This window comes from Panulirus ornatus, chromosome 17 (genome assembly GCF_036320965.1).
Source record: "Panulirus ornatus isolate Po-2019 chromosome 17, ASM3632096v1, whole genome shotgun sequence".
In the NCBI taxonomy this organism is placed as follows: Eukaryota; Metazoa; Arthropoda; class Malacostraca; order Decapoda; family Palinuridae; genus Panulirus; species Panulirus ornatus.
In genome coordinates this window covers 26,088,979-26,107,019 of record NC_092240.1, presented here as the reverse complement: position 1 = coordinate 26,107,019, position 18,041 = coordinate 26,088,979, and the positions used below count along the sequence as shown (strand labels likewise).

At 40.7% G+C, this 18,041-nt stretch overlaps 1 protein-coding gene across 1 annotated transcript in view; it reads right to left on the bottom strand.

Annotated features, from left to right (window-relative positions):
• The window catches only part of Mccc2 (methylcrotonyl-CoA carboxylase subunit 2), a 130,845-nt gene that overhangs the window by 57,987 nt on the left and 54,817 nt on the right, over positions 1–18,041 (bottom strand). Inside the window, exons 4-6 of the mRNA XM_071672181.1 lie at positions 11,562–11,709; positions 6,755–6,995; positions 6,012–6,190 (exon numbers count right to left, since the gene is read on the bottom strand). Coding sequence (XP_071528282.1) covers positions 6,012–6,190; positions 6,755–6,995; positions 11,562–11,709 — 568 coding nt within the window. The remainder of the gene's footprint in view (positions 1–6,011; positions 6,191–6,754; positions 6,996–11,561; positions 11,710–18,041) is intronic.

Sequence of the window (18,041 nt, the reverse complement as noted above, 5' to 3'; positions counted from 1 at the left end):
CCCCACCCTGTGACTTAATCCTGCTTCCATGGTTCCATTCGCTGCCTAATCCACTCCCAGATATCTAAAACACTTCACTTCCTCCAGCTTTTCTCCATCAATCTTTCCTTCCAATTAACCTGTCCCTCAACCCTACTGAACCTAATAACCTTGCTCCTATTCACATTTATTTACTCTCAGCTTTCTTCTTTCACATACTTTACTTTTCACTGCTTCTAGCAACTTGCCTCCCACACCATATACTCTTAATACCTTCCATAAAGTATCTCTATCAACTCTGCCTCCTTCTTTTATACATCTCCCAGTCCTTCGCACTACTTCCCAGCAGAAATCGTCCAAATGCCTCTCTCTTCTCTTTCACTAACAATCTTACTTCTTCATCCCACCACTCACCACCCTTTCTAATCTGCCCACCTCCCATCTTTCTCATGCCACAAGCATCTTTTGTGCAAGCCATCACTGCTTCCCTAAATACATCCCATTCTTCCCCCACTCCCCTTACGTCACTGGCTCTAACCTTTTTCCATTCTGCACTTAATCTCTCCTGGTACTTCCTAACACAAGTCTTCTTTTCAAGCTCACTTACTCTCACCACTCTCTTCACTCTGACATTCTTCTTTTCTGAAAACCTCTACAAATCTTCACCTTCACCTCCACAAGATAATGATCAGACATCCCTCTAGTTGCACCTCTCAGTACATTAACATCCAAAAGTCTCTCTTTCATGCGCTAATCAATTAACACATAATCCAATAACGCTCTTTGGCCATCTCTCCTACTTAACGTATGTATACTTATGTATTTCTCTCTTTTTAAACCGGGTATTCCCAATCACCAGTCATTTTTCAGCAAACAAATCTACATGCACTTCACCATTTTCATTTACAACACTGAACACCCCATGTACACCAATTATACCCTCAACTGCCACATTACTCACCTTTGCATTCAAATCACCCATCACTATAACTCGGTCTCGTGCATCAAAGCTGCTAACACACTCATTCAGCAGCTCCCAAAACACTTGCCTCTCATGATCTTCCTTCTTATCATCTCTCTTCATCCACTTTCAGTTTTACCCTTATCAATCTAGAGTTTACTTTCTTACACTCTATCACATACTACTTTCTAACACTTTATCACATACTCCCACAACTCCTGCTTCAGAAGTGCTACTCCTTCCTTTGCTCTTGTCCTCTCACCAACCCGACTTTACTCCCAAGACATTCCCAAACCACTCGTCCCCTTTACCCTTGAACTTCGTTTCACTCAGAGCTAAAACATCCAGGTTTCTTTCCTAAAACATACTACCAATCTCTCCTTTTTCTCATCTTGGTTACATCCCCAAACATTCTGACACCCCAAACTGAGCCTTCGAGGGAGATGAGCATTCCCCGCACGACTCCTTCTTCTGTTTCCCCTTTTAGAAAGTTAAAAATACAAGGAAGCAAGAGTTTCTAGCTCCCTGCTCCCATCCCCTTTAGTCACCTTCTATGACATGTGGGGAATGTGTGGGAAGTATTCTTTCTCCCCTATCCCCAGAGATATATATCTACAGTATATCTATAATATACAATATTTTTCACATGTTTATAAGGTGGAAGTGTAGGACAGTTTAGCATTGATCATTCTGAGCAAGCATTATATATCATAATGCATAATTCTTTTTAATGATTGCTTCTTCATATCTTTTCCCAGCTATCAGATATCTTTAAGAAGTAATTGATGTCTTATACAGAACTCTATGGTTTTGCCTTGATAAAAATAAAAAAGGTAGTAAAAAAGGACCTCTTACCATTTTCACATTTTTCTGGAGAATTCACACTACTCAGGAATGCTGCTGGAAATCAATTCCTTGATCATGGGTTAATCATCAACGACTAGTATCAACACAATTAATGTATGTCTTTTACAACATACCTGAAGTATTTTAAGGTTAAAATTGATTACTGGAGGAATTTTGTTAACAAGCAAACATACTTTTCATGATATGATGAAGGACTTCTTAATACAAGAGTTGTACCTAAACTGAAAGAAAATGTCAATCCAAGAAAAAAGTTTTGCCCAGTTTTCTAGTCACCAATTATGTCATTTTAAACACTTGCGACAAGTAATCCTCCATATGAGTAGGACTTCCTCAAAATAAATATACACATCTTAAATCTTAACCAGATGCATGGCTTGCCACAGGTTGGTTCATCTTGTTAATCAACTGAAATCTCTACTTCAGAATAAGAGAACACTAACACACTTTTTTAATATTTTACTATCCTTGATCACATTTTCCCGCGTCAACAAGGTAGCGCCAGGAAAGAGATGAAGAATGGCCCATCCACTCATATACACATATATATACATAAATGCCCATACATGCACATATACATACATATACATACACAGACATATACATTCATTTATTTATCTACTATACTTTGTTGCTGTCTCCCTCATTAGTGAGGTAGCGCAAGGAAACAGACAAAAGAATGGCCCAACCCACCCACATACACATGCATATACATACACATCCACACACGCACATATACATACCTATACATCTCAACGTATACATATATACACACACAAACAGACATATACATATATACACATGTACATAATTCATACTGTCTGCCCTTATTCATTCCCATCACCACCACGCCACACATGCAATGACAACCCCCTCCCCATGCATGTGTGGGAGGTAGCACTAGGAAAAGACAATAAAAGCCACATTCGTTCATGCTCAGTTGCTAGTTGTCATGTATAATGCACCGAAACCACAGATCCCTTTCCACATCCAGGCCCTACAAAACTTTCCATGGTTTACCCCAGACGCTTCACATGACCTGGTTCAATCCATTGACAGCACGTCCACCCCAGTATACAACATCGCTCCAATTCACTCTATTCCTTGCACGCCTTTCACCCTCCTGCATGTTCAGGACCCAATCACTCAAAATCTTTTTCACTCCATCTTTCCACCTCCAATTTGGTCTCCCATATATACACATACATTTTTTTTTTTTTTTTTGCCGCTGTCTCCCGCGTTGGCGAGGTAGCGCAAGGAAACAGACGAAAGAAATGGCCCAACCCACCCCCATACACATGTATATACATACATCCACACACGCAAATATACATACCTACACAGCTTTCCATGGTTTACCCCAGACGCTTCACATGCCCTGATTCAATCCACTGTCAACCCCGGTATACCACATCGATCCAATTCACTCTATTCCTTGCCCTCTTTTCACTCTCCTGCATGTTCAGGCCCCGATCACTCAAAATCTTTTTCACTCCATCTTTCCACCTCCAATTTGGTCTCCCACTTCTCCTCGTTCCCTCCACCTCCGACACATATATCCTCTTGGTCAATCTTTCCTCACTCATTCTCTCCATGTGCCCAAACCATTTCAAAACACCCTCTTCTGCTCTCTCAAACACGCTCTTTTTATTTCCACACATCTCTCTTACCCTTACGTTACTTACTCGATTAAACCCCTCACACCACACATTGTCCTCAAACATCTCATTTCCAGCACATCCATCCTCCTGCGCACAACTCTATCCATAGCCCACGCCTCGCAACCATACAACATTGTTGGAACCACTATTCCTTCAAACATACCCATTTTTGCTTTCCGAGATAATGTTCTCGACTTCCACACATTCTTCAAGGCTCCCAGGATTTTCGCCCCCTCCCCCACCCTATGATTCACTTCCGCTTCCATGGTTCCATCCGCTGCCAGATCCACTCCCAGATATCTAAAACACTTTACTTCCTCCAGTTTTTCTCCACTCAAACTTACCTCCCAATTGACTTGACCCTCAACCCTACTGTACCTAATAACCTTGCTCTTATTCACATTTACTCTTAACTTTCTTCTTTCACACACCTTACCAAACTCAGTCACCAGCTTCTGCAGTTTCTCACATGAATCAGCCACCAGCGCTGTATCATCAGCGAACAACAACTGACTCACTTCCCAAGCTCTCTCATCCCCAACAGACTTCATACTTGCCCCTCTTTCCAAAACTCTTGCATTTACCCCCTAACAACCCCATCCATAAACAAATTAAACAACCATGGAGACATCACACAAATACATATGTACACATATTCATACTTGCTTACCTTCATCCATTCCTGGCGCTACCCAGTCCCACAAGAAACAGCATTGCTGCTCCCTGCTTCAGCAAGGTAGTGCCAGGAAAACAGACAAAAATGGCAATGTTCACTCACACTCAGTCTCTAGCTGTCATGTGTAATGCACCAAAAACACAGCTCCCTATCCTTATCCAGGCCCCACAGACCTTTCCATGGTTTACCCAAGACATTTCACATGCCCTGGTTCAGTCCATTGACAGCACGTCGACCCCGGTATACCAAATCGTTTCAATTCCCACTATTCCTCGCATGCCTCTCACCCAACTGTATGTTCAGGCCCCAATCACTCAAAATCTTCCTCACTCCATCCTTCTGCCTCCAATTTGGTCTCCCGTTTTTCCTTGTTCCCTCCAGCTCTGACAATTATATCCTATATAAATATACAATGCCAATGTGGAATTTGTTTTCTTTTTTATGTTAGAGGCTCCAGTCATGGACAAAAGTCCATATCAAAAGGAAGAAACAATGGAAAATATTTATGAATTTTAGAGGAAGTGAAAAACCTGTCTTTCAAAATATGCCAGGTCATAGTCATTGGGGTGGGGGAAAAAGTTATCAAAATGGCCCATCCTTGAGTTGCCATTGTGATAAAGCTGCTTGCAAAGTATCACATGATATAGCTAGTGGTGGAGACACACAAGCAGCCGGCTCTCAAGAGCAATAACTAGAGTAATACCTATAGAAGAGGGAAAGTGAGCCAACATTTTGCCAAAGAGCAAGCAGGTCAAGTTTTAAAGTTAGCCTGGGAGAGTTTACAGGTCTGGCCACTTTCAACTCAACTCTGTCAAGCAAGATGTGAGAGCAGTGCTCTATACAATAACAAATCCATCCTTTCTATAAATGGAACAAATGTTCAGATGAAAACAAATTGTGACATCTAAATAGGATTCCCAATTTCTTAGAGGCAAAATCAGCTATTTCCATAATGTTGGGTTTCCAAGAAAAAGTGGATGTTACAGTAATAGCAAGTATGTATGTTCACTGAGTCAAGAGATGGAATTACAGACCCATAAAAAAAAGACGAGAGTTGTGAAAGAAGGGTAGGCATTAAAATTAACTAGATTTTGTCTAACCCACTGAGGTATTCTGTCCAAGTCTGAGTTTATTCAGGAAGCTGTGTTGAGATGAGATTCAGATTGAGTGAGAGAAGAGGGAGCAGAATTGAAGGATATGGATGAATGCAGTGATGAGTCATTAGTGTATGAGTGCACTTAATTATTTGTGTAAGAGAGAAAATCGTTAATAAAAAGAGAAAAAATGTACAGGACGGGACAGAACCTCAAAGGATACCACTGTCGATGGAGAAAGAGGGGGAAGGCTAATTCATCAGCAACCACAAAGATATATCTGCCAGAGAGGAAGCTGGATATGAGGAAGCAAAGTGAGGGAGGAAAGCCAAAAGAGAGGAGGAGGTAGAGATGGGACCCCAATGCCAAATCATGTCAAAAGTTTTAGATATGTTAAAGGCAACCATAGACAACTCCCCAAAAATCTTTAAGGAATGATGACCAGATATTAGTAAGATAGGAAACACCATCACCAGTGGATCTCGTCTTAAAGAAGCCATACTGATGATCAGAAAGAAGACTCTGAGATTCATGGTGTATTAGGATATGGGAGTGAGGTAGTTGACACCACATACCTATATGAAAGTACATTCTCATAAGGCTGAAAATTAATATATCACAGCCTGCTATTTGATACATGTTTCATAATTGACATCCAGCTGAATTTCTCTTTATCTTTATGCTGCAAAAATCATGCTATGAACATTCCAATACAGTATACTTTCCAGAATGTGGGCAACCATTGTCTAATGTGGTTTTACTCATATAAGGCTTACCCACAGTGTAAGTCAGCACCACCAAGGTCTTCAGCAGATATTTCCTCTCCAGTTGCAGCCTTAACAAGAGGTGGTCCAGCCAAGAAAATGGTCCCCTGTCGCCTTACAATAATGGATTCATCAGCCATAGCAGGGACATAGGCCCCACCAGCTGTACAAGACCCAAGGACAACAGCAATCTAACATGAAAAGAATAAACATGTATAAGACTCAGTGAATATATCAAAATATTAGGAAAAGATCTGAAATTAAAACACAAATACTTTAAGATTTCCCTCAGCCATATGCACAAAATAACCATGTCATCAACCTTTTGGATCAATAAGCACAGCATGTAAGAATGCAGCTTGTATCTATGTTTAATGCAATACTGTAACAGTCATCTGGAAGAAATGAAAACCCAAAATGGGGAGAATTTCTTTCTTGTCTACCTAATTCTCATGCATTGTAACCTTTTCATAATTTACATTCTTTAAATGTGAACAATGGGACTATCTCCGATGAGACGCTAGTTTGATGATCATCATGAAAATGTTTCGCCACATCACAGCCACAACCTTTACTTTTCTTGGATGAACTTTGGAGTTAGTCATACATAGATGATGTAACCACATTGAATACACAATAAAGTTTCAAAAATACAATTAGTCCACACTTGAACCACATTCTTCTGCAGCTGTGCATCAAAAAAGTGATTTTTTATTTCTTTTCTAAAATTAACTTGATCTAAAGCAGAAACCCACCTGAGGAATTGCCTGAGAAGACATGATGGCTTGATTGCAGAAAATCCTGCCAAAATGATCCCGGTCTGGAAACACATCAGCTTGGCGTGGAAGATTAGCGCCACCCGAGTCCACCAAGTAGATGCAGGGCAGGTTGTTCTCCTGAGCAACCTCTTGTGCCCTGAGGTGCTTCTTGACAGTAATAGGGTAGTAACTCCCTCCCTTCACAGTAGCATCATTGCCAACAATCATGCACTCCACACTATAATTAAGCAATTAATATAATTAACATCAAAATCTACTTATATAGCATAAAATCTTAAAAATTAGTTGGTAATAGTTTGTAAGCAGCCACTGACCAAGGAGGCATATTACCAGTACTACCTGCCTAGGTATTGAAGGATTAGTGACCAATGCAGAGAAAGCCAACATTTCAGTGGTTGTCAAATTTCACTCCTATGACTCAGGTTGCTGTCTTTCCTTTCTTCCTTACCCACAAGTGGACCACTAGCATTCTGACCACAATTATGCAATCTCTCCTTGTCATGCATAACACTGGACAACACTTATCTCACCCAACTTATTCTTCACAACTCAAGATTTTCCTGCAGATAGCACTATGCACTAACCCTACCTTTTGATAAAATGGTAAAAACAATGGAAAGAAGTAGTGGACAAAGACATTTAGAAAGGAATATTAGGCAGAAATAGATGGTAGGAATACCAGACAGAAGCATTAGGTAGATGTAGTCAGTACGAACATTAGGTAGGACCATTAGGTAGGAACCTCTGCAAACACTACACTAGAGTTGCCTTCTGCCAGTGGCCTGCTAAAGGAGAGGCACTAAAGGCTAAGAAGTGGCATTGGAGTTCACTAATCATGGAGACTTTATTGCCATGACCCCAATAAGAGAGATCCTAGGGGGGAATAGGCATCAGAGATATAGATAGGAAGATAATATTAACATTAAAGGAAAGCAAAAGGCAACATTATCCAAAGCACATATTAACGTGGAAAAAACTGGGACTCCTTTTATGAGACAGTCCCTTTCATGAGACACCTGTAGCTTCAAAGCTTTACTATAATCAGTAGGAAGGAAACAATAGACACCTTTAGAGTGAGAAGTTCCTCAACCACATAGTGCTTCTTTTCATGAAATGACAATGATATAGCCTTGCTGAAAGTGACTTTCCACTCACAGTGTAGCCACATGAAGGCAAAGTCTGGCAATAAGATATACATACATAAATACATTCTTTTTCATACTTGTTTACCATTTCCCCCATTAACAAGGTACTTCCTAGAACAGATGAAGAAATTGCCTCATTCACTCACAACCACTCTCTAGTAAAAACAGCCTTTATCAACAAACAAACTCCACAGACCATTCTACTGATTTCCCTGACCACTGCATATGCCTTGCTTCAGTTTAATGACAGCACATTGCCCCTGTATACCACATCACTCTAATTTTCTCCTTATCCAAATCGCTTCAGCACACCATCTTTGGCTCTCTCTCAACCATTCTGTTCTAATTACTACACTTCTCTCTTACCCTATCATTTCTTACATAATCAACCTTCTTCACACCACATACAGTCCATAAATTTTTCACTTCCAACAAATTCACTCTATTTCATGCATTCTCATCCAGAGTCCAAGTCTTGTATCCATACAAAAGCATTGGGATCACTATAACTTCAAACAAGAGCATCTATGCTCTCTCACATTGTGATCTCTCTTTCCACACATTTCTCAACGCACCCAGGACCTTCACCCCATCACCCACCTTATGGGTTATGATAGATTCCATGGTTCTATCCACTGCAGTCTCCATTCCCAGGTATCTAAAAAACTTCAAGTTTTCTCCATTCCAACTCACACTCCAACTAAACTATCTCTTTGCACTGCTAAACCTAAAAACCTTGCTATTATTCACATCTATTCTCAACTTTCCCCCTTCACATACTCCCCTAAACTCAGACACCATTCGGGAGTTTCTCACAAGAATATCCCACCAGCCCCAAGTCATCAGCAAACTGTAAATGGCACACTTTCCAAACCCTGACAGACTGAAAAACCTACCCCTCTCTCCAAAATCCTTGCATTCACCTACAACACCACCCCATCCATAAACAGATCAAAAAGCCATGGTGACATCACAGCCCTGCTATAGACTCACCTTCACCTGGAACCCTTCTCTCTACTACTCCCAAACATGACTTGTTCTCTTGAAAAAAATCCTCACTGCTTTTTAAAACCTTTCCTCCCACACCATATATTCATAACATCTTCCACAGAGTATCTCTACATTTTCTCTCCAGATCTATTAATGCCACAAACAAATCCTATGTAGGTCTCAAACACTTCAAAGCAAAGACCTGATCTACAAATCCTCTACCACTCCTGAAACCACACTATTCCTCCCCACTCTAATGTTACGTGAAAGCCACCACCAACTTAATCACCATGCTCCCATACAACTTAACAGGTACATTAAAAAACTGGCACCACTGGAATTTAAACATTCATCTTTGTCCATTTAGCATTCTGTTAATCCTCAGGCACCTCAACATGATCCATATATACTGAAAATCCTAAGTAATTAATGACACTATCCACCCTTTCTTGAGAAATTCAATTGTTGCAATAGCAATGCCATCCATTCCAGCACCTTGCAACATTTAACTTTTTGCAAGGCTATCACCATCTCTTCTATTCACTAAACCACTTTCCATGATTCTCTCCTTCACATACTTCCCCTACCCTAACACCTCACATGTTCCATCCTATCATTACACACATTTACATATCCTTCAAAAGACTCACCCCATTCCCTCTTCACCTTATTTCTGTTTGTCATCATGTCCTCATGTGCCCCTTTCACCTATTTCTAGTGCACTAAGTTTAAATGACTGTCCAAAGCCAAATAAGCTTAGTTTGCCTGTTTTTTGTTTTTTGTTTCTTAACTTTTCTTGATATCTACTATAGACTGATAAGAATAGCATACCATTTTGATTTTTTTTTATGAAACTCAGTCCCAAGAACCCACCTAAATTTCCACAGCAATGCCATTTAGAGGTTACTTTCCAAAAATCATTTGCATAAGTATTTGTATGTAGCATTTATGGATCTGGAGAAGGCATATGATAGAGCTGATAGAAATGCTCTGTTGAAGGTACTAAGAATATATGGTGTGGGAGGCAAGTTGTTAGAAGCAGTGAAAAGTTTTTATCGAGGATGTAAGGCATATGTACTTGTAGGAAGAGAGGAAAGTGATTGGTTCTCAGTGAATGTAGGTTTGCGGCAGGGGTGTGTGATGTCTCCATGGTTGTTTAATTTGTTTATGGATGGGGTTGTAGGGAGGTGAATGCAAGAGTTTTGGAAAGTATGCAGTCTGTTGTGGATGAGAGAGCTTGGGAAGTGAGTCAGTTGTTCGCTGATGATACACGCTGGTGGCTGATTCATGTGAGAAACTGCAGAAGCTGGTGACTGAGTTTGGTAAAGTGTGTGAAAGAAGAAAGTTAAGAGTAAATGTGAATAAGAGCAAGTTTATTAGGTACAGTAGGGTTGAGGGTCATGTCAACTGGGAGGTAAGTTTGAATGGAGAAAAACTGGAGGAAGTAAAGTGTTTTAGATATCTGGGAGTGGATCTGGCAGCGGATGGAACCATGGAAGCGGAAGTAAATCATAGGGTGGGGGAGAGGGCGAAAATCCTGGGAGCCTTGAAGAATGTGTGGAAGTCGAGAACATTATCTCGGAAAGCAAAAATGGGTATGTTTGAAGGAATAGTGGTTCCAACAATGTTGTATGGTTGCGAGGTATGGGCCATGGAAAAAGTTGTGTGCAGGAGGGTGGATGTGCTGGAAATGAGATGTTTGAGGACAATAAGTGGTGTGAGGTGGTTTGATCGAGTAAGTAATGTGAGGGTAAGAGAGATGTGTGGAAATAAAAAGAGCGTGGTTGAGAGAGCAGAAGAGGGTGTTTTGAAATGGTTTGGGCACATGGAGAGAATGAGTGAGGAAAGATTGACCAAGAGGATATATGTGTCGGAGGTGGAGGGAACGAGGAGAAGTGGGAGACCAAATTGGAGGTGGAAAGATGGAGTGAAAAAGATTTTGAGTGATCGGAGCCTGAACATGCAGGAGGGTGAAAGGCGGGCAAAGAATAGAGTGAATTGGATCGATGTGGTATACCGGGGTCAATGTGCTGTCAATGGATTGAATCAGGGCATGTGAAGCGTCTGGGATAAACCATGGAAAGTTCTGTGGGGCCTGGATATGGAAAGGGAGCTGTGGTTTCGGGCATTATTGCATGACAGCTGGAGACTGAGTGTGAGCGAATGGGGCCTTTGTTGTCTTTTCCTGGCGCTGCCTCGTGCACATGAGGGGGGAGGGGGATGTTATTCCGTGTGTGGTGGGGTGGCGATGGGGGTGAGTAGTGGCAGACAGTGTGAATTGTGTGCATGTGTGAATATGTGTGTGTCTGTGTGTGTATATATGTGTGTACGTTGGGATGTGTGGGTGTGTATGATTGCGTGTGTGGAAGTGTGTGTGTGTGTGTGTGTGCATGTGTGTGGAGGTGGGTTGGGCCATTTCTTTCGTCTGTTTCCTTGCGCTACCTCGCAGGCGCGGGAGACAGCGACAAAGCAAAATATAAAAAATAATAAGTATACTATCAAAGAAGGAAATCTCTAAAAAGAATTCAGTAGGTACTGCTTGATGGATAACTTAAAATTTTTCATTCTACTCTAAAAACTGTAGTTGTTTCTCTCAAATTACATTCTCAATTAATATATCAATTTAATCCAAAACATGCAACTCTTACCCTGAGACCTTCCCAATGCCAGTAATGATGCCACCTGCTGGCACATCCTCCTTGCCATACAGCTGGTACCCTGCTAACTGTCCTAACTCTAAGAATGGAGTGCCTGGATCAGTTAGCAAACTGATGCGTTCTCGAACCAAAAGCTTGCCTGAAAGACATGGTACTATATCATTACATGTGTACTCCACTGTATCAGAGAACATGATAACACATGAAGTAATTTATTCTTAAACATGTAACAACTATAAAATAAAAGTGAGTTTTGAAGTATGAAAAGCTGGTTCTCTCTGGTGTGGTGTCCTGTGAGCCATGAGAGATATCTCAGACCTCAAAAGGATAGAAACCTCTTAACTCTGTATCTCACCAGTGAGGTATTTGTCTCTACCTTTAGTTAATCATCTGCTAGGTACTTAATGATGTGGCTTCTCCCTTTGACCAATCAACAACCTCCAATCAGCACTGATGTAATCACCCCCAGGCTGTTACTTCATTATTCTAAGATCATACACAATGATGGTCAAAGAGATTTTTCAAATGAAAGGGGAAGAAAGGAAAAAATGCCAGATTGGGAAAATGGTCATGAGATACAGCCCTGAAGAGAAAGTTCTTCATACTTAAAGACTTACATTTCACTCTTGCACTGGTTTGTCTCACAAGCCAAGACAGTGTACTACCATGGAGAGGAAAGGTTAAAGAAAAACTTCAAGAAAAATGCCAAGTACAGCAAAAAATGTACCCTAGGAGTCAACCTGGTACACTAGGATCCTTCTGTCCCATGGTGGTAACCCCAAGACCACACTAGAAACCTCTTCATCTACAGTAAGGTATCAATGGTAAACATATTACAGAACAGTATAGCCAAAAAACTTCTCTGACTAATACCTCCCAAGGAAAATTCCTAGAAAAGCCTACTGAAGAGGTTACATACCCAAACTCATGGTATCTGACACATGCAAAATGGGTTCAAAAAACGAGTCTCTTGGCACCATGCAGAAATGTTCCCTACCGAGAGGACTTTTAAGATACCTGAATACTACAAGATTTTTTTTTTTTTTTTTTTTTTTTTGCTTTGTCGCTGTCTCCCGCGTTTGCGAGGTAGCGCAAGGAAACAGACGAAAGAAATGGCCCAACCCACCCCCATACACATGTATATACATACGTCCACACACGCAAAATATACATACCTACACAGCCTTCCATGGTTTACCCCAGACGCTTCACATGCCTTGATTCAATCCACTGACAGCACGTCAACCCCGGTATACCACATCGCTCCAATTCACTCTATTCCTTGCCCTCCTTTCACCCTCCTGCATGTTCAGGCCCCGATCACACAAAATCTTTTTCACTCCATCTTTCCACCTCCAATTTGGTCTCCCTCTTCTCCTCGTTCCCTCCACCTCCGACACATATATTCTCTTGGTCAATCTTTCCTCACTCATTCTCTCCATGTGCCCAAACCATTTCAAAACACCCTCTTCTGCTCTCTCAACCACGCTCTTTTTATTTCCACACATCTCTCTTACCCTTACGTTACTTACTCGATCAAACCACCTCACACCACACATTGTCCTCAAACATCTCATTTCCAGCACATCCATCCTCCTGCGCACAACTCTATCCATAGCCCACGCCTCGCAACCATACAACATTGTTGGAACCACTATTCCTTCAAACATACCCATTTTTGCTTTCCAAGATAATGTTCTCGACTTCCACACATTCTTCAAGGCTCCCAGAATTTTCGCCCCCTCCCCCACCCTATGATCCACTTCCGCTTCCATGGTTCCATCCGCTGCCAGATCCACCCCCAGATATCTAAAACAATTCACTTCCTCCAGTTTTTCTCCATTCAAACTCACCTCCCAATTGACTTGACCCTCAACCCTACTGTACCTAATAACCTTGCTCTTATTCACATTTACTCTTAACTTTCTTCTTTCACACACTTTACCAAACTCAGTCACCAGCTTCGGCAGTTTCTCACATGAATCAGCCACCAGCGCTGTATCATCAGCGAACAACAACTGACTCACTTCCCAAGCTCTCTCATCCCCAACAGACTTCATACTTGCCCCTCTTTCCAAAACTCTTGCATTCACCTCCCTAACAACCCCATCCATAAACAAATTAAACAACCATGGAGACATCACACACCCCTGCCGCAAACCTACATTCACTGAGAACCAATCACTTTCCTCTCTTCCTACACGTACACATGCCTTACATCCTCGATAAAAACTTTTCACTGCTTCTAACAACTTGCCTCCCACACCATATATTCTTAATACCTTCCACAGAACATCTCTATCAACTCTATCATATGCCTTCTCCAGATCCATAAATGCTACATACAAATCCATTTGCTTTTCTAAGTATTTCTCACATACATTCTTCAAAGCAAACACCTGATCCACACATCCTCTACCACTTCTGAAACCACACTGCTCTTCCCCAATCTGATGCTCTGTACATGCCTTCACCCTCTCAATCAATATCCTCCCATATAATTTACCAGGAATACTCAACAAACTTATACCTCTGTAATTTGAGCACTCACTCTTATCCCCTTTGCCTTTGTACAATGCCACTATGCACGCATTCCGCCAATCCTCAGGCACCTCACCATGAGTCATACATACATTAAATAACCTTACCAACCAGTCAACAATACAGTCACCCCCTTTTTTAATAAATTCCACTGCAATACCATCCAAACCTGCTGCCTTGCCGGCTTTCATCTTCCGCAAAGCTTTTACTACCTCTTCTCTGTTTACCAAATCATTTTCCCTAACCCTCGCACTTTGCACACCACCTCGACCAAAACACCCTATATCTGCCACTCTGTCATTAAACACATTCAACAAACCTTCAAAATACTCACTCCATCTCCTTCTCACATCACCACTACTTGTTATCACCTCCCCATTTGCGCCCTTCACTGAAGTTCCCATTTGCTCCCTTGTCTTACGCACTTTATTTACCTCCTTCCAGAACATCTTTTTATTCTCCCTAAAATTTAATGATACTCTCTCAACCCAACTCTCATTTGCCCTTTTTTTCACCTCTTGCACCTTTCTCTTGACCTCCTGTCTCTTTCTTTTATACATCTCCCACTCAATTGCATTTTTTCCCTGCAAAAATCGTCCAAATGCCTCTCTCTTCTCTTTCACTAATACTCTTACTTCTTCATCCCACCACTCACTACCCTTTCTAATCAACCCACCTCCCACTCTTCTCATGCCACAAGCATCTTTTGCACAATCCATCACTGATTCCCTAAATACATCCCATTCCTCCCCCACTCCCCTTACTTACATTATTCTCACCTTTTTCCATTCTGTACTCAGTCCCTCCTGGTACTTCCTCACACAAGTCTCCTTCCCAAGCTCACTTACTCTCACCACCCTCTTCACCCCAACATTCACTCTTCTTTTCTGAAAACCCATACAAATCTTCATCTTAGCCTCCACAAGATAATGATCAGACATCCCTCCAGTTGCACCTCTCAGCACATTAACATCCAAAAGTCTCTCTTTCGCACGCCTGTCAATTAACACGTAATCCAATAACGCTCTCTGGCCATCTCTCCTACTTACATAAGTATACTTATGTATATCTCGCTTTTTAAACCAGGTATTCCCAATCATCAGTCCTTTTTCAGCACATAAATCTACAAGCTCTTCACCATTTCCATTTACAACACTGAACACCCCATGTATACCAATTATTCCCTCACCTGCCACATTACTCACCTTTGCATTCAAATCACCCATCACTATAACCCGGTCTCGTGCATCAAAACCACTAACACACTCATTCAGCTGCTCCCAAAACACTTGCCTCTCATGATCTTTCTTCTCATTCCCAGGTGCGTATGCACCAATAATCACCCATCTCTCTCCATCAACTTTCAGTTTTACCCATATTAATCGAGAATTTACTTTGTTACATTCTATCACATACTCCCACAACTCCTGTTTCAGGAGTATTGCTACTCCTTCCCTTGCTCTTGTCTTCTCACTAACCCCTGACTTTACTCCCAAGACATTCCCAAACCACTCTTCCCCTTTACCCTTGAGCTTCGTTTCACTCAGAGCCAAAACATCCAGGTTCCTTTCCTCAAACATACTACCTATCTCTCCTTTTTTCACATCTTGGTTACATCCACACACATTTAGGCACCCCAATCTGAGCCTTCGAGGAGGATGAGCACTCCCCACGTGACTCCTTCTTCTGTTTCCCATTTTAGAAAGTTAAAAAAATACAAGGAGGGGAGGATTTCTGGCCCCCCGCTCCCGTCCCCTCTAGTCGCTTTCTACGACACGCGAGGAATGCGTGGGAAGTATTCTTTCACCCCTATACCCAGGGATAATATAAATATATATATATATATATATATATATATATATATATATATATATATATATATATATATTTTTTTTTTTATTATACTTTGTCGCTGTCTCTCGCGTTTGCGAGGTAGCGCAAGGAAACAGACGAAAGAAATGGCCCAACCCCCCCCCTATACACATGTATATACATACGTCCATATATATATATATATATATATATATATATATATATATATATATATATATATATATATATATATATACACACATACACACACACATACATACGCACATATACACACACACACACATACATATATATACATATGAAAAATGTAAGAAACAATTTAGAAAACTGAAACTTCTAGCTTGAAATGAAATGAGAAAATGGATGTCACATAATGGTTCAACCTCTGGCTATGGAAAAAGGAAATGTATAATTTATTTACACAAACGTCAATAGTAGTTCTCATCAATTTGACCACTGTATCAATAAGCTTCAATATCTAAGCTACATTTTTTCCAATTTCACTATTTTCTTGTCAAAGCACCATGTATGAAAACTTTCACTCCAGTAACACAGCTATAAACATTTACTTCCCCTTTAAAAAAAAGTTCTGGGGAAGTCTGTCTCGATACACTGCGGGACACTCTACCACCTGGCGAGGTTTGTGTTGCAATGGTTCTTTCCCACAAAGTTTTTGGAGTTCAACAAGATTCATCTAATTTTCAAATTGCTCTAAGAAGTAGTTCTTATGTTTAGATACTGTATTGTCATTCACTAACTTAACAATAAGGGATATCAAGAGTGGAGTTTCATGATGAATTGCAGATGCTATAAGGCCTGAGCATGGTCCCTGCAGCAATCAGCTCCTTAACCCTTAAATTGTTATCAACAAAAACAGAAAATGCACATATCACAGCAACTTTGGTCAAATGATGAGTTCCCATCCTCATTTGAATTCCCAGCTATTGTCTGGTTCCACAAATTATTCATAAATGTTAACAGCATTCTTCTGCTATCACTAGAAAAAAATCACAGGCCTCTGTCATCCATTCATAACATCATAAAAGTTGTATGTTATACAAGCTCCCACTCTCCCTCTCCCCAGGTCAAACACAAACTATTGAAAATCTATTTAGTTTTAGAATAAAGAATTTCTGAAGCATCACTTTTACATTTTGGTGATTAAATAATCATTAGTATCATCATCATTATCATAATAATTAATACCATTTAGTATGTGATAATAATGTGGACAAATCTTTTCTTTCTTCTTAAGCTGCAAGCTCCAGTCATGAACAAAAGTCCATATCAAGGACAGTCCTTAGCTGAAGGAAGGAGAGGTTAATGAAAGACAAAAAGATGACACAATGAAAAGTATTTACGAATCTTGGAGGAAGTGAAATGCCTGCCTTTTAAAAAGTGCCAGGTCATAGTTATTGAGAAAGACATGAGAAAGTAAAGATTTGAGGGGTAAGGAAAGAAACAGTTATCAAAACGGCCCAACCCTTAATCATCAACAGCCACACAGTAATCATATGATGCAGCAGCTAGCCAAGTTTTTTGTGGTCTAGCTAGTGGTGGAGACACACGAGCAGCCAGCTCTCAGGATCAAAAACCAAAGTAGTGACTATAAAAGAGGGAAAGCGAACCAACACTGCAGCACAGGGCAAGTGGGTCAAGATTTAAAGTAAACCTGGGAGAATCTACAGACATTTCAATCCTTTGTATAAATGGAGTAACTGTTCAAAAGAAAAGAAATTTTGACAACTAGACAGGATTCCTAGTTTCTTGGTACAAGGCTTGGCTATTTCCATCATGTGGGGTTTCCAAGATATAGTGGATGTTACAGTAATATCAAGTATGTTCATTGAGTTAAGGGGTAGAATTACAGAAACATTGAAAGAGATAGGAAAATTGTGAAGAATTTTCAATAGAGAGACAGGTAGAAACTGGGTCTTGGAGGAATTAAACTTAACCAGATTTCGTCTACCCTACTCAGATATCCTGTCCAAGTCTGAGCGTACTGAGCAAGCTATGTCGAGAAGAGATGCAGATCGAGAGAGAAGAAAAAGCAGAATTGAAGGCTGGGGAGGAATGTGTTGAGCTGTCAGCATATAA